This window comes from Pelecanus crispus, chromosome 1, assembly GCF_030463565.1.
Source record: "Pelecanus crispus isolate bPelCri1 chromosome 1, bPelCri1.pri, whole genome shotgun sequence".
Classification (NCBI taxonomy): Eukaryota; Metazoa; Chordata; class Aves; order Pelecaniformes; family Pelecanidae; genus Pelecanus; species Pelecanus crispus.
In genome coordinates this window covers 197,728,742-197,747,229 of record NC_134643.1, presented here as the reverse complement: position 1 = coordinate 197,747,229, position 18,488 = coordinate 197,728,742, and the positions used below count along the sequence as shown (strand labels likewise).

Sequence of the window (18,488 nt, the reverse complement as noted above, 5' to 3'; positions counted from 1 at the left end):
GGCCTCCAGAAAGCATGCGGCTGTGGGTGGAGTTTTGGTTGTACAGATACATTCTGTGTTTCTTAATTACACCATGCTCCTTCCTAGCTGCTCACTGCATGGAAACAATACCTTGGTTGCCCTCAAGTTCTACACCTGACTTCACTGAAGTGACAAAGGAGATTGAAAACTGTCTTATTGTACTTTATACAGCCGAAGTTAAAGAGCTTAGAAGGTAAAAAAGTGTATTGGAGAAGTAAAAGGATATCAGCAAGGAAAGGAAAATGCATGTTGAATATAATGAAAAAATTTGAAATGGAATGCCTAGTAAGCTGAGTTTCCTGAGAGAAGTGAGAAAAAAAACACATTACATAGACACTTAACACCAGACTGGACAAGATCCTGGAAAAAAATGCCATTGGGAACAATCCTGTCCTGTCTGTAGGGCATATGACGTCATCCGCACTGGAAAATATTGAAACATTTGAAGCCTAAATGAAGTTCTCAGCGATATTCAAATATCTCATGGAGCTCAGGAAGACAAACAAGCCAGATCTTTCAAACCACAAACAAAATTGCTAACTCCAACCCAGATTCTGCTCTAATCAACACAAATGCAGAGGATCTGAAGTGAAGTAACTCTGCATTTACTTTGACTCTACACCAGCAAAATAGATTATTTGCTCCCCTGCCTCATGTTTTCTGAAGTTTCATTAGGTTATGCAAGCAAAGCCTTTTGAAATGAAAAGCATCACAGAAGTGCTGAGCATCATTGTTCCTTTCCAATAAAAGAGGGAAAAAAAAGCAAGAAGCCTGAAATTCATTCTACAGATAAATAAAACAGCACTCCGGGACTTCTTTAGATCAAAAATTCTGTTCTTAATGCAAAATTCTGCTTAAACTCAACATAGCTGCAGCAATATTCAAAACATCACTTGTATATTCAACATCAATAGGAAAACAAAGAGAAATAAAGAGATTCTTCCCAATACTTTAGCAGTATCTTTTATTTTTTCTAATACATCACCATTTCCATTTTAAACGTGCTCCCAAGGCACCTGAAATCTAACTTGCAGAATTTGCTCCAGGCTGAAACTCTGAATGGCTTTTTCTTCCCCTGTATTTAGCTAAAATTTATATTAGGAGTAAATATAATTGAAAAAACAAAGCTGAATGTGTGTTTCGAAGCACAATTCAATATAAACAAGCTAGTTCACTCTGGTAGCTCTTCAAGGTGAAACTCAGCCTCAGAACCACACCTACTTTAGGCTAATGTCACAATCAAATACCTCTAGGATAGAAATATTGATGCCATTTGTACTAAGACACACAAAAATTTGTAGCCTGTAAGGGCCCTGCTGCTTTGTTAGTAAGATTTTGAAACACCAGAAGAGTCAAGATATCTCAAGTGGTTGGGACAGAAAGAAAAAAACAAAGACAGCAAAGTGTGAAGGCCACTCTCTGCATCATTTGTCTTCAAGTTGCATCTCCACTATTCCAACAGCATTACAACTCCCTGCTTGCTCTGTGCTGCTCATGACCTTGCTGGCAGGGATAGCCTCCTCATGGCTACTGATTCTACAATTTATGACCAGTAATGTTTATTACTGATTCTTCCTTGCTAACCTGCTTCCTTAAAATGGTTGGTGTTAGCTTAAATAGCAACTCTTTGCCAACTCAGGTCTCCTTCAGCGGGACTCCTTAGGGAACAATCGCACAAAAAGCTGTGCTGTTAGATCTGTCGGGGCAGCTGTCGTTAGCAGGGCTACAGTGGGGACTTCGAGCAAGGTGAAGGCAGTCATGGGAAACCCGATCCTCTCTTAAGAGCATACAGAATCTAAGTCTGTACATTTTTCTTACCTATTTCAGCTAAGTACCTACTAACTTTGATTCCCCTCCAGTCAGATTTGGTGGCCCATGCATAGAGGAAAGATTCAAGCAATGCAGGCTACATCTGATTAAGAGAGTAGGAATCTAAGTAATGTCATTTATAAACCAAGAATGACAGAGGACATACATTACATCAGTTTGGCTTCAGTCCTGAATTTGTCTTATATTTTAACTTCTGTCTGAATACAGCAGAGAGAGACATAGCTAATCTTCAATAAAACTTATTGTACAAAAATCTGTTAAAGATAACATCACTGCCTAAATTCCCTTGTTATGAATGTCTTCCCAAACGATAACACTTCCCTGCCTTACTCATCTGGACTCCAAACCTGAATCCAAGAATTTGACTCTGTGCTGTACCACAGTATGTGAAGGCACCTTGTGGTGCCGGAAAGCAGACACTGAACATCGGTACTAGCAATCAGAGGATGCAGTTTAGCAAGTTAAAGTCAAGCTGAAAAGGGATGAAGCTGCAAAACTATACACTGCACTTAATCTTTTGGTGGATGCCTATAGAAAACTGGAGAGAGAATTAGTTATGAAACATACCAGCTATGAAGCTGCTTCTATACAGGTTGTTCTGGTAAAGAAACCACAACATAGCACAGCTTGAATGGATTAAAGGCAAGCTAGCCATTGGATCTTAAAAAAAAAAAAAAAAAAAAATATAATGATCCTCAGGAAAATGTAATTTTGCAATGATATATTCTTGGTGCTACATTTTTAAAATTTGCATTAATGATCTGGAAGAAAAGCAGTCAGGGTAAGTCACCACTGGAACAACTTACGAACATCCTGCTTTTCTTGAAGTTAATTAAATTCAGCCTAAAAGTTTTTTTCTCAGAGATATACTCTTGTTCAAACTGAAATTACATGAAGGCTGTCCTGTGACCCATGCTACAGCAGACCTCAAACTAAACAGTCACAGTGTTCTCTGCTGACCTTATTATTGCTGTTATGAGCCTATGACATGACATGTAATCACCCACTAGCAACATTTAACAGTCCCACGTTCCTTGTTTGCTCTTCCTCTGTTACCTCCTGGTGATGTATACATTCCTTTCATATGCCCCTCTTGCAGCACCTTTATATGTGCTGGATTAATACCTGGCCTGCAGCTTTGTCTAGGATGAGGATTGCCCTGTCCCAAGTCTACATCAGCACAGGAAAGTCACTGAAGCTGCAAGTGTCTTGACCATCTCAGATCTTCCCTGTCCCCAGCAAGGCTCTTCTCAGTTATATTTTCTCTTTACAGGCAGAAAATGATCCTGACCTTAGTCTTCCAGGCAGAAAGCAGAGAGACTCAGCTCAGCTACCAGACAAAGTAACAGTTACTGGTCACTGCCCTGCAGGTTTTTTCCTCCAGCTCCCCACAAACATTTCCCAGGAGTTTCTAGTCCCTGTCGTTAACTGGAGCTACCCTCACCAGAGCCCCTAGTGACTTTTTCTTAGACAGTCTCAGAACTGAGACTGCCTTCGTTCTCCTTGACCCATGCGTTGTCTTTGATTGCCAGCCACATTTCTTGAAACATGACTTAGGTTCAATGACTACTCTCCCAAGAGACTCCTCTCAGTTCTTCAACTATTTCCCCAAACATTTCCTTTGAGAGACAGCTTCTCTACATGGTCCCACAGTGCTATGAATTAGTGCTCTGCCCCTCTCTGCCCCCTACTTTTTAGATCCCAATGGTCTCGCATGCAAAGTCAGATTCAGCCATTAATACGCTAACAACTTGCATATTTCCTTTGAATCTGTCTCTTTAAAAACTCCAGCCCAAAATCTCAAAGGCTTTCTCTAAAATTTCCTCACAGACAACACAGAGCTATCACCCTACACTCAATGTTCTCCTCATCTTGATGGAGCACTCTTCATTCTTCTGCTTTCCACACCTAGCAAACCCCTGTTCTGAGCAGCCTACGGATGATGGAAACTATAATGGCCACTATTGGCATGGGACATGTGGCAAAGGATTTTGCAGCAATTTTGTGTGGTGTTGAGAGCTTTTTCCAGAAGGCCACATTTTTTTTTTCTGAGCTGAAATCAGAAGTTGTTAGGATCTGTGAACCCTTTTTCTCAAATAATCACAGCTCCTTTCATCACTCCTGCCTCCAATTCAAGAGCTCTCCAGATTTTCTGAACAGCAATTCAAGGACCATCGTTTCAGGAGTTTCAGCACTCCCATGAGACACGAGGGAAAACAGATAGAGAAACGAGGAGAGGAAGAGAAAGCACTGCTGAAAACTTCGCTCATTTACTGAAGGGAGCAGCAAAACTTGTGCTTTACTTGAGTACAGACAGTGATAGATAAAGATAACAGTACAAACCACATGGCTACCCTGTAATCATGGAGAGGGATGACTTCCCACATGCCACTCCGAATCAGGTCCAGAGAGGTGTCTAGTCAGCAGGTTGTTTCATGCTCTGTCCCTTGGGCTCATACCCCTCTGAGCTTGGTTTAGCTGTCCTACACAGCCAAAGGGAGTTCTGAGCTAGTGCAGATTTCATCTATAATTTCTGTGTGCTGACCATTTTAATGAAAAGCTTCACCTTGCCAGCATAACGCTCTTTAAATTGACCATCCTTGCAATACTTGTGTCTTTTGATCCACTGCCTCTCATAAAACTGGCTAACCTTTAAGTTCATTATGTTCTTAAAATTATTGCTATGTTCTTAAAACCATTTCTCTGCATTCAGAGAGTGAAACTATTCACCAAATTAGTATGTCATATCTGAGCTACCTACCTGCAAATTTCTAGTCTCCCCATTTAAGTGGAATCGACTTGACACAGCACAATGAAAAGAAGACCAGTAATTACAGACTCCAATTTGCCATAGATTTGTTAAACTTCACTTCCTGCTGTCATGCCCTCAATAGTTATGGTCAAAGATACATCCTTGCAATCTGTTCTAGCTACATTATGTATGCCTTGGTCTTCCAAACATTCAAAGGAAACTGGCTGGAAACACTGCACTTAACTGTTATCAGTGAAGACTGTATCCATCTACATAACTGTGCCCTCAAGAGGTTACAGACAGCATAACTTTCACCTCAGTTGTCAGTTCTTTGAAGCAATTCAACAGATATGTTCGTGAAGCATGTTCCGAGACACCACAGCAGCAGCTTGTCGGCCGTGGACTGCAGGCCACTGACAGCCACCGCAGAAATGGCTGGCCCTGGGGTGTTGGCTACTTCTTGTTGCCCACTAACAAATTGACTTAGAAAAAGCTAAAAATAGTATTGTTTTTCATGTAAGCAATTGCTGTAATGGCTACAGAGCTGCCACGTGAACATGCATGGGAAAGGAAGCGGTTCCCATAACCGCAAATGGGAGGAAAAGTCTATGATGCAATCTTCCTACTAGGAACAGAAACTCAGAGTGTATCATCCTAGAGTCATCTTAAAATACATGTATGCTCTGTAGCCAGGATTATCTGAAATAGCAAATATAGACTAAGTACGTAAGATCAACCCACATCTAAAGACCCTTCTGACTCTGCACGGATCTGCAGGTTCTGCCATTCAATTTTTATGAGAAGAGCAGATTTATGGTATAAGCACTCATGAATAATTCACTCCCCTGAGTTGCCACATACAACTTGGGGAAATCCCAGCTGTAAAACCTTGGCACCATTTAGCTAGTGCAAGCTGCACTACTTTTATACAGGTGTTATTCCACTGACCTACTTGGAGTTACTCCTCCCTCACACTGCTAGGAGAAGAGAATCAGGCTGTTTGCTTACCACCTCTGGTAAGCAAACCTCTCTGCCACCTCTTCACAGTAGTAAAAATGCTTGCAGTGTTGGAGTAAGTTAATTTTAGCAACCTTAGTGCTTTGGCTCACCACAGCTTCAGGGGCTTGTACATCTCACCCACTCTTGGGCCTCCCAGAATACTCTGTTGTCAGTTGGCTTAGCTCCTCATCAAGTCCATGTTTTTAAATCATGTTGAGAAAATTACTTGGATCCTAGACTAAAGGAACACCACTAAAAGCCATAAACTAGCTACACTGAGCATGTCTTTATGCTGGTTTCTAACTTCCAGAGAAATAGGGTTTATTCCAACACTCATCCTCTGCCGCTGGAGCTACAGCAGGGTGTAGGTGCAGGTGACTCGGACAAAAAGAAACAGAAAGTGAAACTGCCTAGCCATCTCCTTGCCCTAGCACAGAGAACGAATTAACAGTATCACTCAGTGGGCTGCTTATTTCCCCAGGCTTTTTCTTCATATAAAGATAGGAGGGGGTTCTTTTCCCCAATCAAAAAAAAATATATATTTGTAAGGGTTTTATTTGGTTATATCTCCAAGTGGAGGCCAATTAAAATGACAATCACCATACTGCCATTGAGCCATATTCAAAGCACACATCGTGGCATATAACTAAACCTACAACTGTAGTACAGGGAACAAAGAGCTGGCGTTCCCGGTTAGTAAATAAAGTGAACAGCTCGTGGCTGTCTTGACATAAAACAACCTAATATAGTGCCTAAGTTAGACATCTGAATAAAAGGAGTCATGTCATTTGAACAATAAAGCTATGCTGATTTATAGTAGCTAAAGATCTGACAAAGGATGTAAGGATCTGAACTTTACCCTAATATGTCCCTTCAGTTCATCCAAATTACTGGTTGTCACCACCTGGCCTCTCCCTCGTGTCCCCACAGTTACTTTTTAAGCAGGTTAAGAAATGACGGGTTCTCACTTTGTTCATTTCTTACACACTTCCAGCAGTGCTGAGTGAAATGAGAGACAACCATAAAAGCCAGTAGAGGGGAAAATTAGACATGCTGTGTAACTAATTTATGAACTGTAAGCAAAGTTGTTGGCAATTTTCGTTTCATATCACAAGTTCGCATTTCTTTGAATTGTCACCTACCGAGGACAAGCACTACCTGCTCACACCCTTCCAGGCGGGATGGGATGCTGCCTGCTCAGCTGAGACAAGTTCCAGGGGTGGCCATGGTGTGGTCTGAAGGGACCTCTCACCTCCTTGCGCAGGAGCCACCATCCCGCCTCGGAGAAGGGTGCACGCCTTCAGCCCACACCAGCATCCCAGGGATGCGGGGTTCCTCCCACGTTCCCCAGCCGGCCGCCCACCGCTGGAGCTGCCGTGTTGGGTGGGGTGGCTGTAAGCAGACACAGGCACAGCCGGCCCCATTCCACGGGCAGGCAGGGGAGCACCTCCATGAGAAAGGGGCCAAACGCAAATTAAAACCAGCCAAGCCGAGCCAGCAGTTGGAAAGAGTGGGGTGGTTAAAGCACAAGCCTGTGATGGCTCTAAGTGAAAATAGCCAGACCGAGCCAGCTTGTAGAGTGTCACTGAACCGAAAATCCCCTCTACCCTCTGGCTGCCCGGCTGCAATTGTGTAATGGAGCTGGCTTCAAGAAGCCACAGCTCCCAGCAGAGTTAACTCTCCAGCAGCTGCTGCACTTTCAAACTGTCAGACAGATTAAACACAGGAATGCCCGCGGGTCACAAAGCTGAGGGAAGGGTGCAGCGATGGGGTCGATTTGCTCTAAAGTGCAGAAACTAGTAAAAAAGTCAAAGGCAGGGCTCCCCGTGGCCGGGACGGAGCTATGCCAGCATCGCCTGGCTGGAGGCTTGCACGGGGCCCTTTCCTTGCCTCAGTTGTCCACCCTGAGCTGGACAGTAGCAGGGTTTTTGTCTTGTGCTTCCTTAGGGCTGCAGATTCAGGATGTATCCAGACTGCCCTTGCGGGGTGAGTTTCTGTTTGGAGGGGAGAGAAGTGGGGGTCCCACTGCAGTCTGCTCTTCCATGGCATGAGCTGGGGCACATGGCTGGGACCGGACGCTGCAGGGCACCCGAAACGCTGGTGCTTGCACTGCCCCGGCACCAAAAGCTTGGGGAAACACATCCCCTTATGGGGGCGAGCGCGCGCAGGCGGTGGAGCACTTGCACCAGGCAAAAGTGAGTGCCACTGATCCGCATGTCACCGATGACAAGAGAGTGATGATTTACTGGGAAAACTGCCCTATAAAAAACACACTTGAGGATCCTGTTTACTGTCTCATACCCTTCAAATACTCCACAGTTACAAATACTCCATACAATTACAAGCTAAAAAAAGGAGGGGAGGTAATTCTCCCACACACCGTCTAGCCCATCGACTCAACAAACCCGCGGCACCCTCAGCCGGCAGCGTGGGTCAGGCAGCCCAGCGGGGCTCCTCCTGGGAGATTGTGGGCCACCTCTACCAGGAATAAACAATCCCCACTTCAGGCCTGGGCCATGGACTTGTTGCCAGATCCACACAGATGCAGAGAGCAGAGGTGGAGGGAGCTGTGCCGATGATGGGGGTAGGAAGGAGAAAGAAGAGAGGTTGTTCCCACGTAACACAGCCTCTCCTCTGCAAAACCGCGATGCTCCATGGGGCTCTGCAGCCCCCACGCTTCTCCAGCTACCTCCATCCCAGCTGAGCTCCACTGGAAACTACAGCCCACAAAAACGTCGTGAAGATGCTGGCCCACAGAAGTCAACTCACCATGCAACTCTCAAAGGTTGCACAACAACCGGGCAGGGACTAAGCACAAGAAAGTAACCACAGGCGACTGCATCTTTGGGACACTTTCAGGCATCCAGACAACCAGCTCAACCATCAGGGGAGCCAAATGGTCTCCCTTGCTAGCAGAAAGTTTGACTCACCCCCTCCTCATCCCAAAGCACCAGGGGAGTCTCCACATGTGTAAACCTACAGCCTGGATGTCCCCATCCCCTCCCCACATGAGCACTTACCCCCCAGGAACTGGATGCCTCCTGCCACCCTGCCCACGGTCCTGGAGATGAGCTCGGACACACAGCAGCCCATAAGCGCCGTCAGGGCCACCAAGAGGAGCAGCCCGCAGCCCAGGCCCGTCACCACCGTGCAGATCCTCCACTCGGCGCTCGGGATGGCCTGGAAGGAGGCGTAGCGGCCGCACTGCTCCACCATCACGGTTGTCTGGCGGCTCTCGTCCCGCACCGGGTAGGAACACCTCCGGAAAGTGCCGAAGGAAACCGACTTCTCCAGCTGAGACCCCAAGAGCCAGTAAGGCATGAAGAAGCCCACGCAGGAGGCGGCAGCGCAGAGGAAGGAGAGGAAGGCCCAGATGATGCCAGCACAGGTGAGGCTGGAGGCCATCTTTGTATCTGCTCCAAGACCCCTCGTGATGGGGAGACAGAAAAGCAGCTGTGTATTTTAGAGGAGGTTTATGGATAATCCAGAGTCTCTCAGCCTTGACAAATCCTTGCACTGGGAGAAGCTCGGATCCTAACAGCTGGGGGGATGTTTCCTCCCATCATGAAGTCGAAGGTGCCTAATTAAATAACAACACACAAAAAAAGGAGAAAAACACAAGTTCAGTAATACCGATGTTAGGAAAAAATATTTATCTGCCAGAGCGTTTTTCCTTCCTACAGGACTTTTCATTAAGGCATCTCACTTTTCTGTCCCATCCTTGCAAGCAGCCACTAGAATCGCTGTCAGCGATACCAGCTGCTGGGGACGGTGAGGCGGTGGTGGGAGGCAGCCCGGCCGGCGCAGGCTGCTGCGCGCATCCAGGAACGCTCTGCAGCCACCTTCAGGGGCTCCCCGTGTACTTGCCTACTCACTTTTCTCCACCACACGCCTTGATCTTTCCCGTACCGACAGAGGAAAAAAGACGAGGTCTCATTTATCCTTAGCTAGTCGGGCCTTCCTCCTGCGATGCCTGGGGAATGTACTTCACGTTATAGATGGCCCCGCAGCTTCAGTGCAAAACTGCTCACAGTGCCTAAGGCTTTTCAAGATCAGGCCCTTGTGGCAGAGGTAAACCTCATTAACACACCCCCAAGAGAAGTGTTACGAGGTGACATTTTTTCCAGCACTCCTTTAAGTTGTTGGCATCCCTGTGCAAAAGGAGCCTTTTATCGCTTGATGTCCAGAAGTGCCAGGAACCCCAGCTCCAGGTGGGCTCCTGGTAGGTGAAGGCATTGCCGCATCTTTTGGATCGACCCCCACGCAACCTCAAGCAGCACATGATTAAAACACAGGCGTCTCTCTTAATATTGCCGCTTGCACTCAGCCCAGCTCCTTCTCTTCTTTGCCTCTTCCCAGCTCAAACCCAGGAGCCTTAACCCTTCTGCACCCTTCTGGGACAACTCCCAGCCTCTAGGCTCAGTACCAGTGTGACCAAGTGCGTTGGACTGTCACAGAAACCTACACGCTGCTTCCCAGAGGTTGGGGGTGTATTTCTCATTAAATCCACGCTGGATCATTACTCCAACTGCATTTGTAAATTTATGATCATTTCTCACAGTTGCTGCCAAGTTAATTCCAATATCTATTTACAGAGGTTTTGGGTTTGGCTTTTTTTTTTTTTCCTAAGCATGATTAGATGCCAATCAGTGAATTCAATTCATGTTCAGGCAATAAAATTAATACTACCTCAGCACAAGTAGGGAAAGTAGAGAAAGAGCCTGTAAGTGAAATTAAGCATGTGCACCACACAAAAGTTTTGTTTACTTTTAAAACACTAAGAAAAAGAAGTCTCTTCTATAACGTTAAAAAAGGCCTGTGCTGCTACTCAGGAAGTATACACCTATCTACAGAAATGCCTTTCAACCTGCAAAACACCAAACCCCTGGGGATAAAAACTTGGGAGAGGGGCATAGGGTGCCTCCATCCCTCCAGAGGCATCTTCTGGAGAGAACCTGCCTGCATCTTGGCGTGGCACCAAACGTCTAAGGCAAAGTGGGTCACGGCACTTGGGGAAGATCATTCCCTGAATCGGGGGAAGGGATACGGCTGGAAATAGGGGCCAACATGGAGGGGTTGCAGGGGTAGGACCCTGCAAACCCGCCGGTTCCGGCGGGGCAGCAGCTTTGCCTCCCCGGAGGCTGCCAGCCCACAGCCCGGGCTCTCTCGGGGGAGGCGGACTCGCCCCTCCGGCCCCGAAACCCCGCTCCCCGCCCTCGGGGGATAGGAGGGGGCGGCGGAGAGATCTGGCTCCCCCCGAGGGAAGGCGGCGGCCGGGAACCAAAACTCGCCGGGGTGATGCGAGGGGAAGGCTGCGGGGCGAGAGGGTGCGAGGGGGACCGGGGGGGGGCAGGGGCTGGGAGGACAGGGGGTCGGGGAGGGGAATGGGGTCCGGGAGAGAAAGGGGGAGGCGGACGGGCAAGGGCTGGAAAGGCAGAGGGGCCGGGAGGGCGGGGGATCGGGGGGCCAGGAGGACGGAGAGCCGGGAAGACAGGGGGGCCGGGAAGGGAGAGCGGTCCGGGGGGGCAGGGAGATCCGGGAAGGACGGGGGCCCGGGAGAGGAAGGATGCGGGAAGGCAAGGGAATGGGAGGGCTGGGGATCCGGGAGGGGAAGGGAGTCTGGAGGGTCCGGTGGAACGGGCAAGGGATGCGGCCGGGCAGGGGGGCGGGGATGAGGGTCCGGGGGTGCAGGGGATGTGGCCGTGCAGGGGATGTGGCCGTGCAGGGTGGGTAGGAGGCCGGGAGGGGAAGGAGGTTCTGAGGGCTCGGGGATCCGGAGTCGCGCAGGAGATGCAGGGAGTGCGGGAGGGCAGGGGTCCGGGAGAGGAAGGGGGTGCAGGGGGTCCGGGAGAGGAAGGGGGTGCAGCCGCGCAGGGAGTGCGGGAGGGCCGGGAGGAGCAGGAGGGGCGAGGGGCCCGGGGGCGCCGGCGTGGGGCCGGGCAAGGTGCCGGGGAGGCAGAGGGCTACTTACTGACACGCCGGGCGCCGGGGCTGCCCGCCGCGGCTGCCGGGAGCACATGGGCGCGGAGCCGGGCGCGGAGCCGGCGGCTGGCGGCCGCCCCAAGCGACTCTCCCCACGGTCCCGGCGCGGAGGCGACGCGGGCGCTCCGAGGCGGGCGGGACCGGGACCCTCCCCAGCCCGGCCCGTCCTTCCCTCCCTTCCTCCGCACGTTCCTCTCTCCCCCCCTTTGATTCCTCGGGAGGCAATGCGCTCCGCCGCCTCTCCTCCCCCTTCCCCCGCCGCCGCCGCCTCCCCGGGCGGGACCGGCCGCGGACGGGGCCGGGGGCGAGGGGCCGGGCGGCGGCGCTGCGGGGGGGGGGGGGGAGGGAGCGGCGGACGGGGGGAAGGGGGGGGGCACCTCCCCGAGCCCTCCCGGGGCGGGGCGGGGGTCCCGGCTCTGAGGGGTCGCAGCGAGGGGGTGGGTCCCGGCTCCCCGAGCCCTCCCGGGGCCGGGGCGGTGGGTCTCGGCTCCCCTAGCTGGGGCGGTGGGTCCCGGCTCCCCGAGCCCTCCCGGGGCCGGGGCGGTGGGTCTCGGCTCCCGGGGTCGTCGGGACAGTGGGTCCCGGCCCCCCGAGCCCTCCCGGGGCCGGGGCGGTGGGTGTCGGCTCCCGGGGACCGGGGCGGTGGGTCCCGGCCCCCCGAGCCCTCCCGGGGCCGGGGCAGTGGGTCTCGGCTCCCGAGCTGGGGCGGTGGGTCCCGGCTCCCCGGGACCGGGGCGGTGGGTCCCGGCTCCCCGAGCCCTCCCGGGGCCGGGGCGGTGGGTCTCGGCTCCCGGGGACCGCAGCGGTGGGTCCCGGCCCCCCGAGCCCTCCCGGGGCCGGGGCGGTCCGGGGGCGGCGGGGAGCGGTGCGGGGCTGCCGAGCTCCGCTCCGCCCGGCGCGGTTCCGCGGCTGCCTGCGGTGTGCGTGGGGCGGTGGAGCCGGGGACGGAGGGGAGGAAAAAGGGCAGGAGAGGAGAGGAGGAAAAAGCCGGCGGGGAAGGAGTGTTAAAGGGGAAGGCTGCAGCCCATACATGGGAAAATACGGGCTAATCTCCTGATGGTGTGCGTGTGATAAGAAGCGTGTGTGTGTGTGTGTTTGCAGGCATGCCAGCTGCTGATCCAGCATTTTGATGGCCACAGTTCGGGAGCTGGTCTACGGCGAGAGTAAATGTGACCAGAGTACGAAGCAGCTCATCCCGGCTGGGTTAGGTCAAGCGGAGAGACAGGAGCCCCAGTCCTTTCGCAGAGTGTCTTAAGTGGGAAAGTTTTGGGGAGGGGTTGCCTTCTGGGGGCGAGGAGGGATGGTGCACGCAGAGCCTCTGGGAGAAAGAGATTTCCTATTCTGCTTTTTCCTCTCCGCCCTGCAGCCTGAATAAATTCCTTCAGACAGAAGACAATTTTATGCCAGGTTTAAATTATGTCAGCACCAGACATGCAAAATCTCTTTGGTAGTGTTTCTTTTACAGTCCTGGAACGTGGCATGTGATTTAAGTACTGATCATTAATATTATTAATGCTAAATGGAAGTGAGGTTTATTGCACTCAGTCTGTGTTTACACCATTTAGTAGTAACAACAGTCATGTTCAGAATTAAATTACAAAGCCACTTTATTGGATTTTTTTTTTTAAGTAAGACTTTCCATATTTTCCCCTTTAATGCAAAGTCTTAAAATCAGAACACTACTGAAAATTTTCTCAAGGGGTAAAAAATGGGTTGGAAAGTATCTAGCAAGATCGAGTTTTGCATCCTAACTTTTCAAGCGTATTCTTTAAGGAAAAGTGCTTCAAATCAAAGAGGTAGGTTTAAATATAAGCTGAGTGGTAGAATAATGTGGTTCACAGGGAAGACAATGAAGGCATATCCACAAAAGAGCCATCCCCCCTGACTACCTCTACGCTACATCCAATACATCTATCTATATTAGCAAGTAATGTGGATCAGTCTGATGCAATCAGTTGGTGCTGAGGACCTGAATGATGTTCACACTTTTCCATAGTTTTTTCTTCAGACGCACTCCAGCCTGGGCCTATGGACTGAAGGCCTCATGAGCACTCAGAAAGCATCAGATGCACCCCTGGCGCCTGTCTTCTGCTTTAGTGCCATCTGCATCCGCTTTGTGCGCTCACCACTGCTGGGTAAAAGAAAACGTGGCAAGTGTGGATGATCTGGAGATTCACTCCAAAAGCGTGCCCTTGACCCACACCAAAACATGAATGTGGATGTGCCCACGGAGTGGCTGACAGAAAGAAAGGGAGCTGGTGTGACTTTCCCAGGGCTGAGAGCTGGAGCCTGCTCCGCAGCATACCATTCTAGCACCCTCCCCTCAAATCAGCTTTCTGCCTGGTGCCAAGCCTCCGCCCCCGAGAGTGCACCAGCTCTCCTGTCTCCACTTCTGCAAGGAGCTATGCACTTCTCGATGAGTGCAGACACTCTTCACTTGCTGCTCTCATGCCTTCACCTGGCTCAGTCAGGTGTTTTACCTCCTGCTATTCATTTCACCGACACCTGAAATGACAGGGATAGCAAGCTAACATTGTGACATTTGAACTGTGCTCTTGGTGTAAAGAATGAGAAGAATCGAGTACTGTTATTAAATCCTCAATTGTCTAAAGACCCGGTCTGACATTCTTTCCTTAGCCCAGGGCCTCGGTTATAACGAAACTGTGATAAATGTGTCTAAATTAGGCATGTGTTGGGATTAGACATGAGTAGAAATTGCTTGGCATTAAAATGACTGTGGAAAAACTTCTGTTTCACACATGTAAACAGTTTCTTAATTAAAACTGGCTTTGTAAAGCTGGGGAGAAGCAAACAAGGATGCATTTATTCATGCAATTTATCTCTTCCATGGTATATGCCAAGGACCCCAAGTCAGTGTTTGCTTTGCTAATGGCATCTCTACAGCAGTTCATTTACTTCCCTTATATGGCCTTTACATTCACTCCCTGAGTTGCTGCCATTCTGCATTCCCTCATGGAAACTGTACGCTGAATTCTGCATCTCTCCTGAAGCATCTTATCTTGCCAACTGTCTCTGAATGCCCCCGCAAGCTGGCTGCACGACTTAGTCACTTGTAGGGAAATGAGCTTTATTTCACAATCCATTTTTGTCAGAGAAGGAGTTTTGTTTTGATTAGAAACAAATTAAACACATTGTGTGTATAAGTTAACATCCAAATTCTTATTCCATTTTTTCCTAATGTTTACAACTCAACATGCTTCAACTTTATCAACATTTGCTGCCCTTTTCAGGGAACATTGTGCTTAGAAGTATTTTTACTGGGAAGGTTAGCTGAAATACTTCAATCCACATCTAACCCGTCTGAAAGAAAAAGAGAGTTATTACATGGTGCTTCAGGATCTGCAATCTCTCTTGTAATCACAAAAGCAGAGAGACCTCCTCAGAGCAGAGCGATGACAAAAGTCCTGGTCCCCAGGGTCTTGTCTATAGTGAAATAGCAGCTGGTTTTAAAATTGGTTCTGGTGTTTGGAAATTTAAGACAATCTGCTTTTGAGAAAGCTTCAGAGTTGGTCAACGGAACCTGAGCTGCAGATTCCCCACTGCTGGAACCACTGGAAGTCAGACTGGGTCAAACACCCACAAATACACTGTCAGAAAACTACCCTAGCAGGGAAACAGGAATATATGCTTATAGATTTTACCATTTTTCTTCTCCCCGATCCATTGACTAAGCTGCTGTTACAGCTGGGGCCCTACAGACTCGATGGAGCTAATCAGCACAGCAGAATAAAGAGAGAAAATCCTGCCACTGTACCTAAATCAATCCCAGCTAATATACACATCACAGGCTCGGCCACAGACTCTTTCATTACAGCATATCCTGTAAGACAATCCACTGTCATATAAAATGCCATAGGGGACTACATACGTTCCCGAACCCTGAGGAAAATGAAGCAGCTAGCGAACCTCCAACTCATTCTTCAGTCTTTGACAAGAAAAAGAAACAAGATGTTTTTATCTTGCAGGCCACCATCTGTTTTTCTCTTGTGTGGTCCGCAGGCAAGTGATTGCACCGACATGGTTCCGAGCATCTTACAAAACTGGATCTTCAGGTCGTGTCTCTACTCGATTTTAAATGAAAAAGAAAGGTGTAGGCACAACAATAGACTTGAGGCTATGCACTGGGAGCAACAGAAAGTCAACCCAATTATTCAAATACAGTCACTGAAAACCAAACAGACAAGTACTGTTAGGGAAATCATCTAATAATTAATATATTTGCCTGAAATTATGTCCAATCTGCAGCAGCTGGAAAAAAACCATCAACTAAACAGGCAGAAAAAGAGAACCCCAAGTCTAAAACCTGCAAGTTTCTCAGAGGAAGGTAAGAAAACAGATTCAAGTCACTAGATCCTAATACATCCGTATGGTGTCTCTTCCAAGTCAAACACATTGCATGTTTCCTGCTGCGGGTGGAACTAGACTCCCAAGATTTTGGGATGTTACATCTAAACCTGAATCCTGGCCTAAAAACTCAGCTTTAAACAAAAGATCCTCTCTCCACTTCCATCCCCATACTATATTATGATTAGTACTTATTTTTATGGTGGTTCTCATTGTGGTGAAGTTTATAAATCCTGTTACTGACAGTTCATGAACAGAACACATTTCTGAAGGACAGTTGTCTTACTGGATATAATGCTGTTGTTGCTAACATCAGTCTTTTAATCTCTGGGCGCACCTACAAATAACACGTCAATGTAAAGCAAAAAAGGGAAGCATCCTTTATTATTTGCCATAAACCCTCCTTATGTTGTTTCACCTTTATAAAGTTATTACTTATCATCTATTATATAAAAGCCACCAGGTGGCCTGGGTTTTGCAAGGCTCTAAAATAGTAGCTACAGCAAATCACGCTACTGATTATCTCTTTTGTGTCCTGTTGCTGACAAGCCTGGTGGCTTGTGGGAGAGGCAGGAGAGGTTTATCCTGCACCAGCCCTGCGGCTGAAGGAAGGAATGCCTGCTCTGCCCTCGCAAACACTGCCAAGGTGACAGAGTTCTGGGATGATGGGTCCCAGACCTGTCCTCCTTCGACAGGGAATTGGCTTAGTCCTGCACAAACTCAGGAAAAACATGTGGATGATATCAATCCTAAATTTCCACTGTTCCCAAGTGGACTTCGAAAAATAAGGAAGGTTTGGATGATGAACGAGTGATTTCCCTGTAAGAAATGCTCATCTGCTGGAGGACTGTTTTCTGTGCATATAGACCCAACAGAAATAATTTAATCATGGCGTCTTATTTATCAGGGGGACATCTGTCTATCTTCCCTAGATGCTGTTAAAGAAAGATGTGGTGAATGTACAAAGAGCGGGTCTTGCCACGGTGTTTTCTTGCACTTTGTGGCGCGTGCGTTCGGAGAAATGAGATTGTTTAACGATGCACGCACCAGTAAGAACGTTCTTCTTTTTAATTTAAAGCCTCAGGTAGGGATCAGCTTTTAGTTGCGGGCTGCATTTTCAAATCGGGGCCAGAAGCGTGCTAGCCCCCAGGTTATCACAGCGGCAGCGGGCCCGTGGTACCTGGGCACGGCAGTGGAGGGCACGGGGCTCTGCGCTGCTCGGCGGCGACAGTCGCCGGGTGGCCGGGAGCGGGGGCACGGAAGGGGAGGGCACAGGGAGGCTTCACACCTCCCGGGGCCCTGGGGAAATGGCACGGGCTTAGTCCTTGCCCCCCGTGAAGCGTCTGATGCGGGCTGCAGATGGAGAAAGGCATGTGACGCGGGCTGCGGATGGAGAACGGCGCGGGCGTGAAATGTCGGGGCAGAGAGCAGAGCTTGTTTCACCCAAAATTTGTGTGATTCCTAACCACCCTGGTGCCACTATCTTGAGGTTCCTGAGGTGCATTTGCAGAACATGTAACGGTGACCTCAGTGGCACAGTTTGCATGAACTGTGCGTATCTGTGAATGGGATGCAAGGCAAGCGTTGCGTTCCTCCCCACAGCCTTTTGCCGCAGAACTGCAGCTGAGCTGCCTCTCCCCCTGAGCTCTAGCAATCATTTGCATCTAGGTCACCATATTAGATCACGTTCCTGGGGATGAGGCTAATGATTTCTGGGGTTTTTAGAATGGAAAGCTCAAAATCCTCTTGTTGGGGACAAAGGCCAATTCATTTTACAAGTGGCAGCTCATTTCCTCCCTATCATACCCTGAGGTTCGTACAGATCTCAGGCAGTCCGTGAAGCTGGAACCTCTGAGATCTCGCATGGCTCCATTCACAGAAAAATTGTAATGCCTGCTCTTGTCAGCTGAAACCCAAACAGTACCCACTTTCCAGTGTATCAGCTCCCAAAACATGTTCTCAGTGGGGGAAGAACCAAGGTCATTTTTTTAAAGCTCTCTAAAAGGCTTGTCAATAGGAAATCCAGTACATATATAGCATTCATATACCTGCATAGGTATGCATTTATGTATTCTGCATATATACCTATACCTCCACATATTAAAATACTGCACAGGGAGTACCTGAGACCCATATTGCACTGTAGAGCCCAGGCTACCTGCCCTGCACCATGCCTGGGGAGCAATAGGCACCTATTCAGCCACAGTGGCTTGAATCATGTTCTGGCCATGCCTTGTGCTCACAAGGAAGCTGCAGCAAGCTGGAGAGGTGTGCATCGTGGTCTGGGTGTCTGTGTTAATCTTTGGCTTTGGCCGGTGTTACCCTTGCAAATTACAAGTTGTTCTTCCTATGTCATTCAAATCCATCGTTTCCTGTTTCCACTAAAAGCTGCATGCTCTGGGAAGAGCTCTTAACTGCATGTAAAAGGGTTCTCTCTATATCATGTTGTAGCAAAATAACCTAGTCATAGATTGTGCTTCTGCAATATAACTACATATTTCAATATTCCTTTTCCTGATGAAAAAGCTAATTAGCAAAG

The 18,488-nt window shown here is 48.9% G+C and overlaps 1 protein-coding gene across 1 annotated transcript in view; it reads right to left on the bottom strand.

Moving 5' to 3' along the window:
- LHFPL6 (LHFPL tetraspan subfamily member 6) overlaps window positions 1-9,007 on the bottom strand; it is a 141,845-nt gene extending 132,838 nt beyond the window's left edge. The window contains exon 1 of the mRNA XM_075727689.1: window positions 8,623-9,007. Within this exon, the coding sequence (XP_075583804.1) occupies window positions 8,623-9,007 (385 nt within the window). The remainder of the gene's footprint in view (window positions 1-8,622) is intronic.
- Between the last annotated feature and the right edge of the window lie 9,481 nt (window positions 9,008-18,488).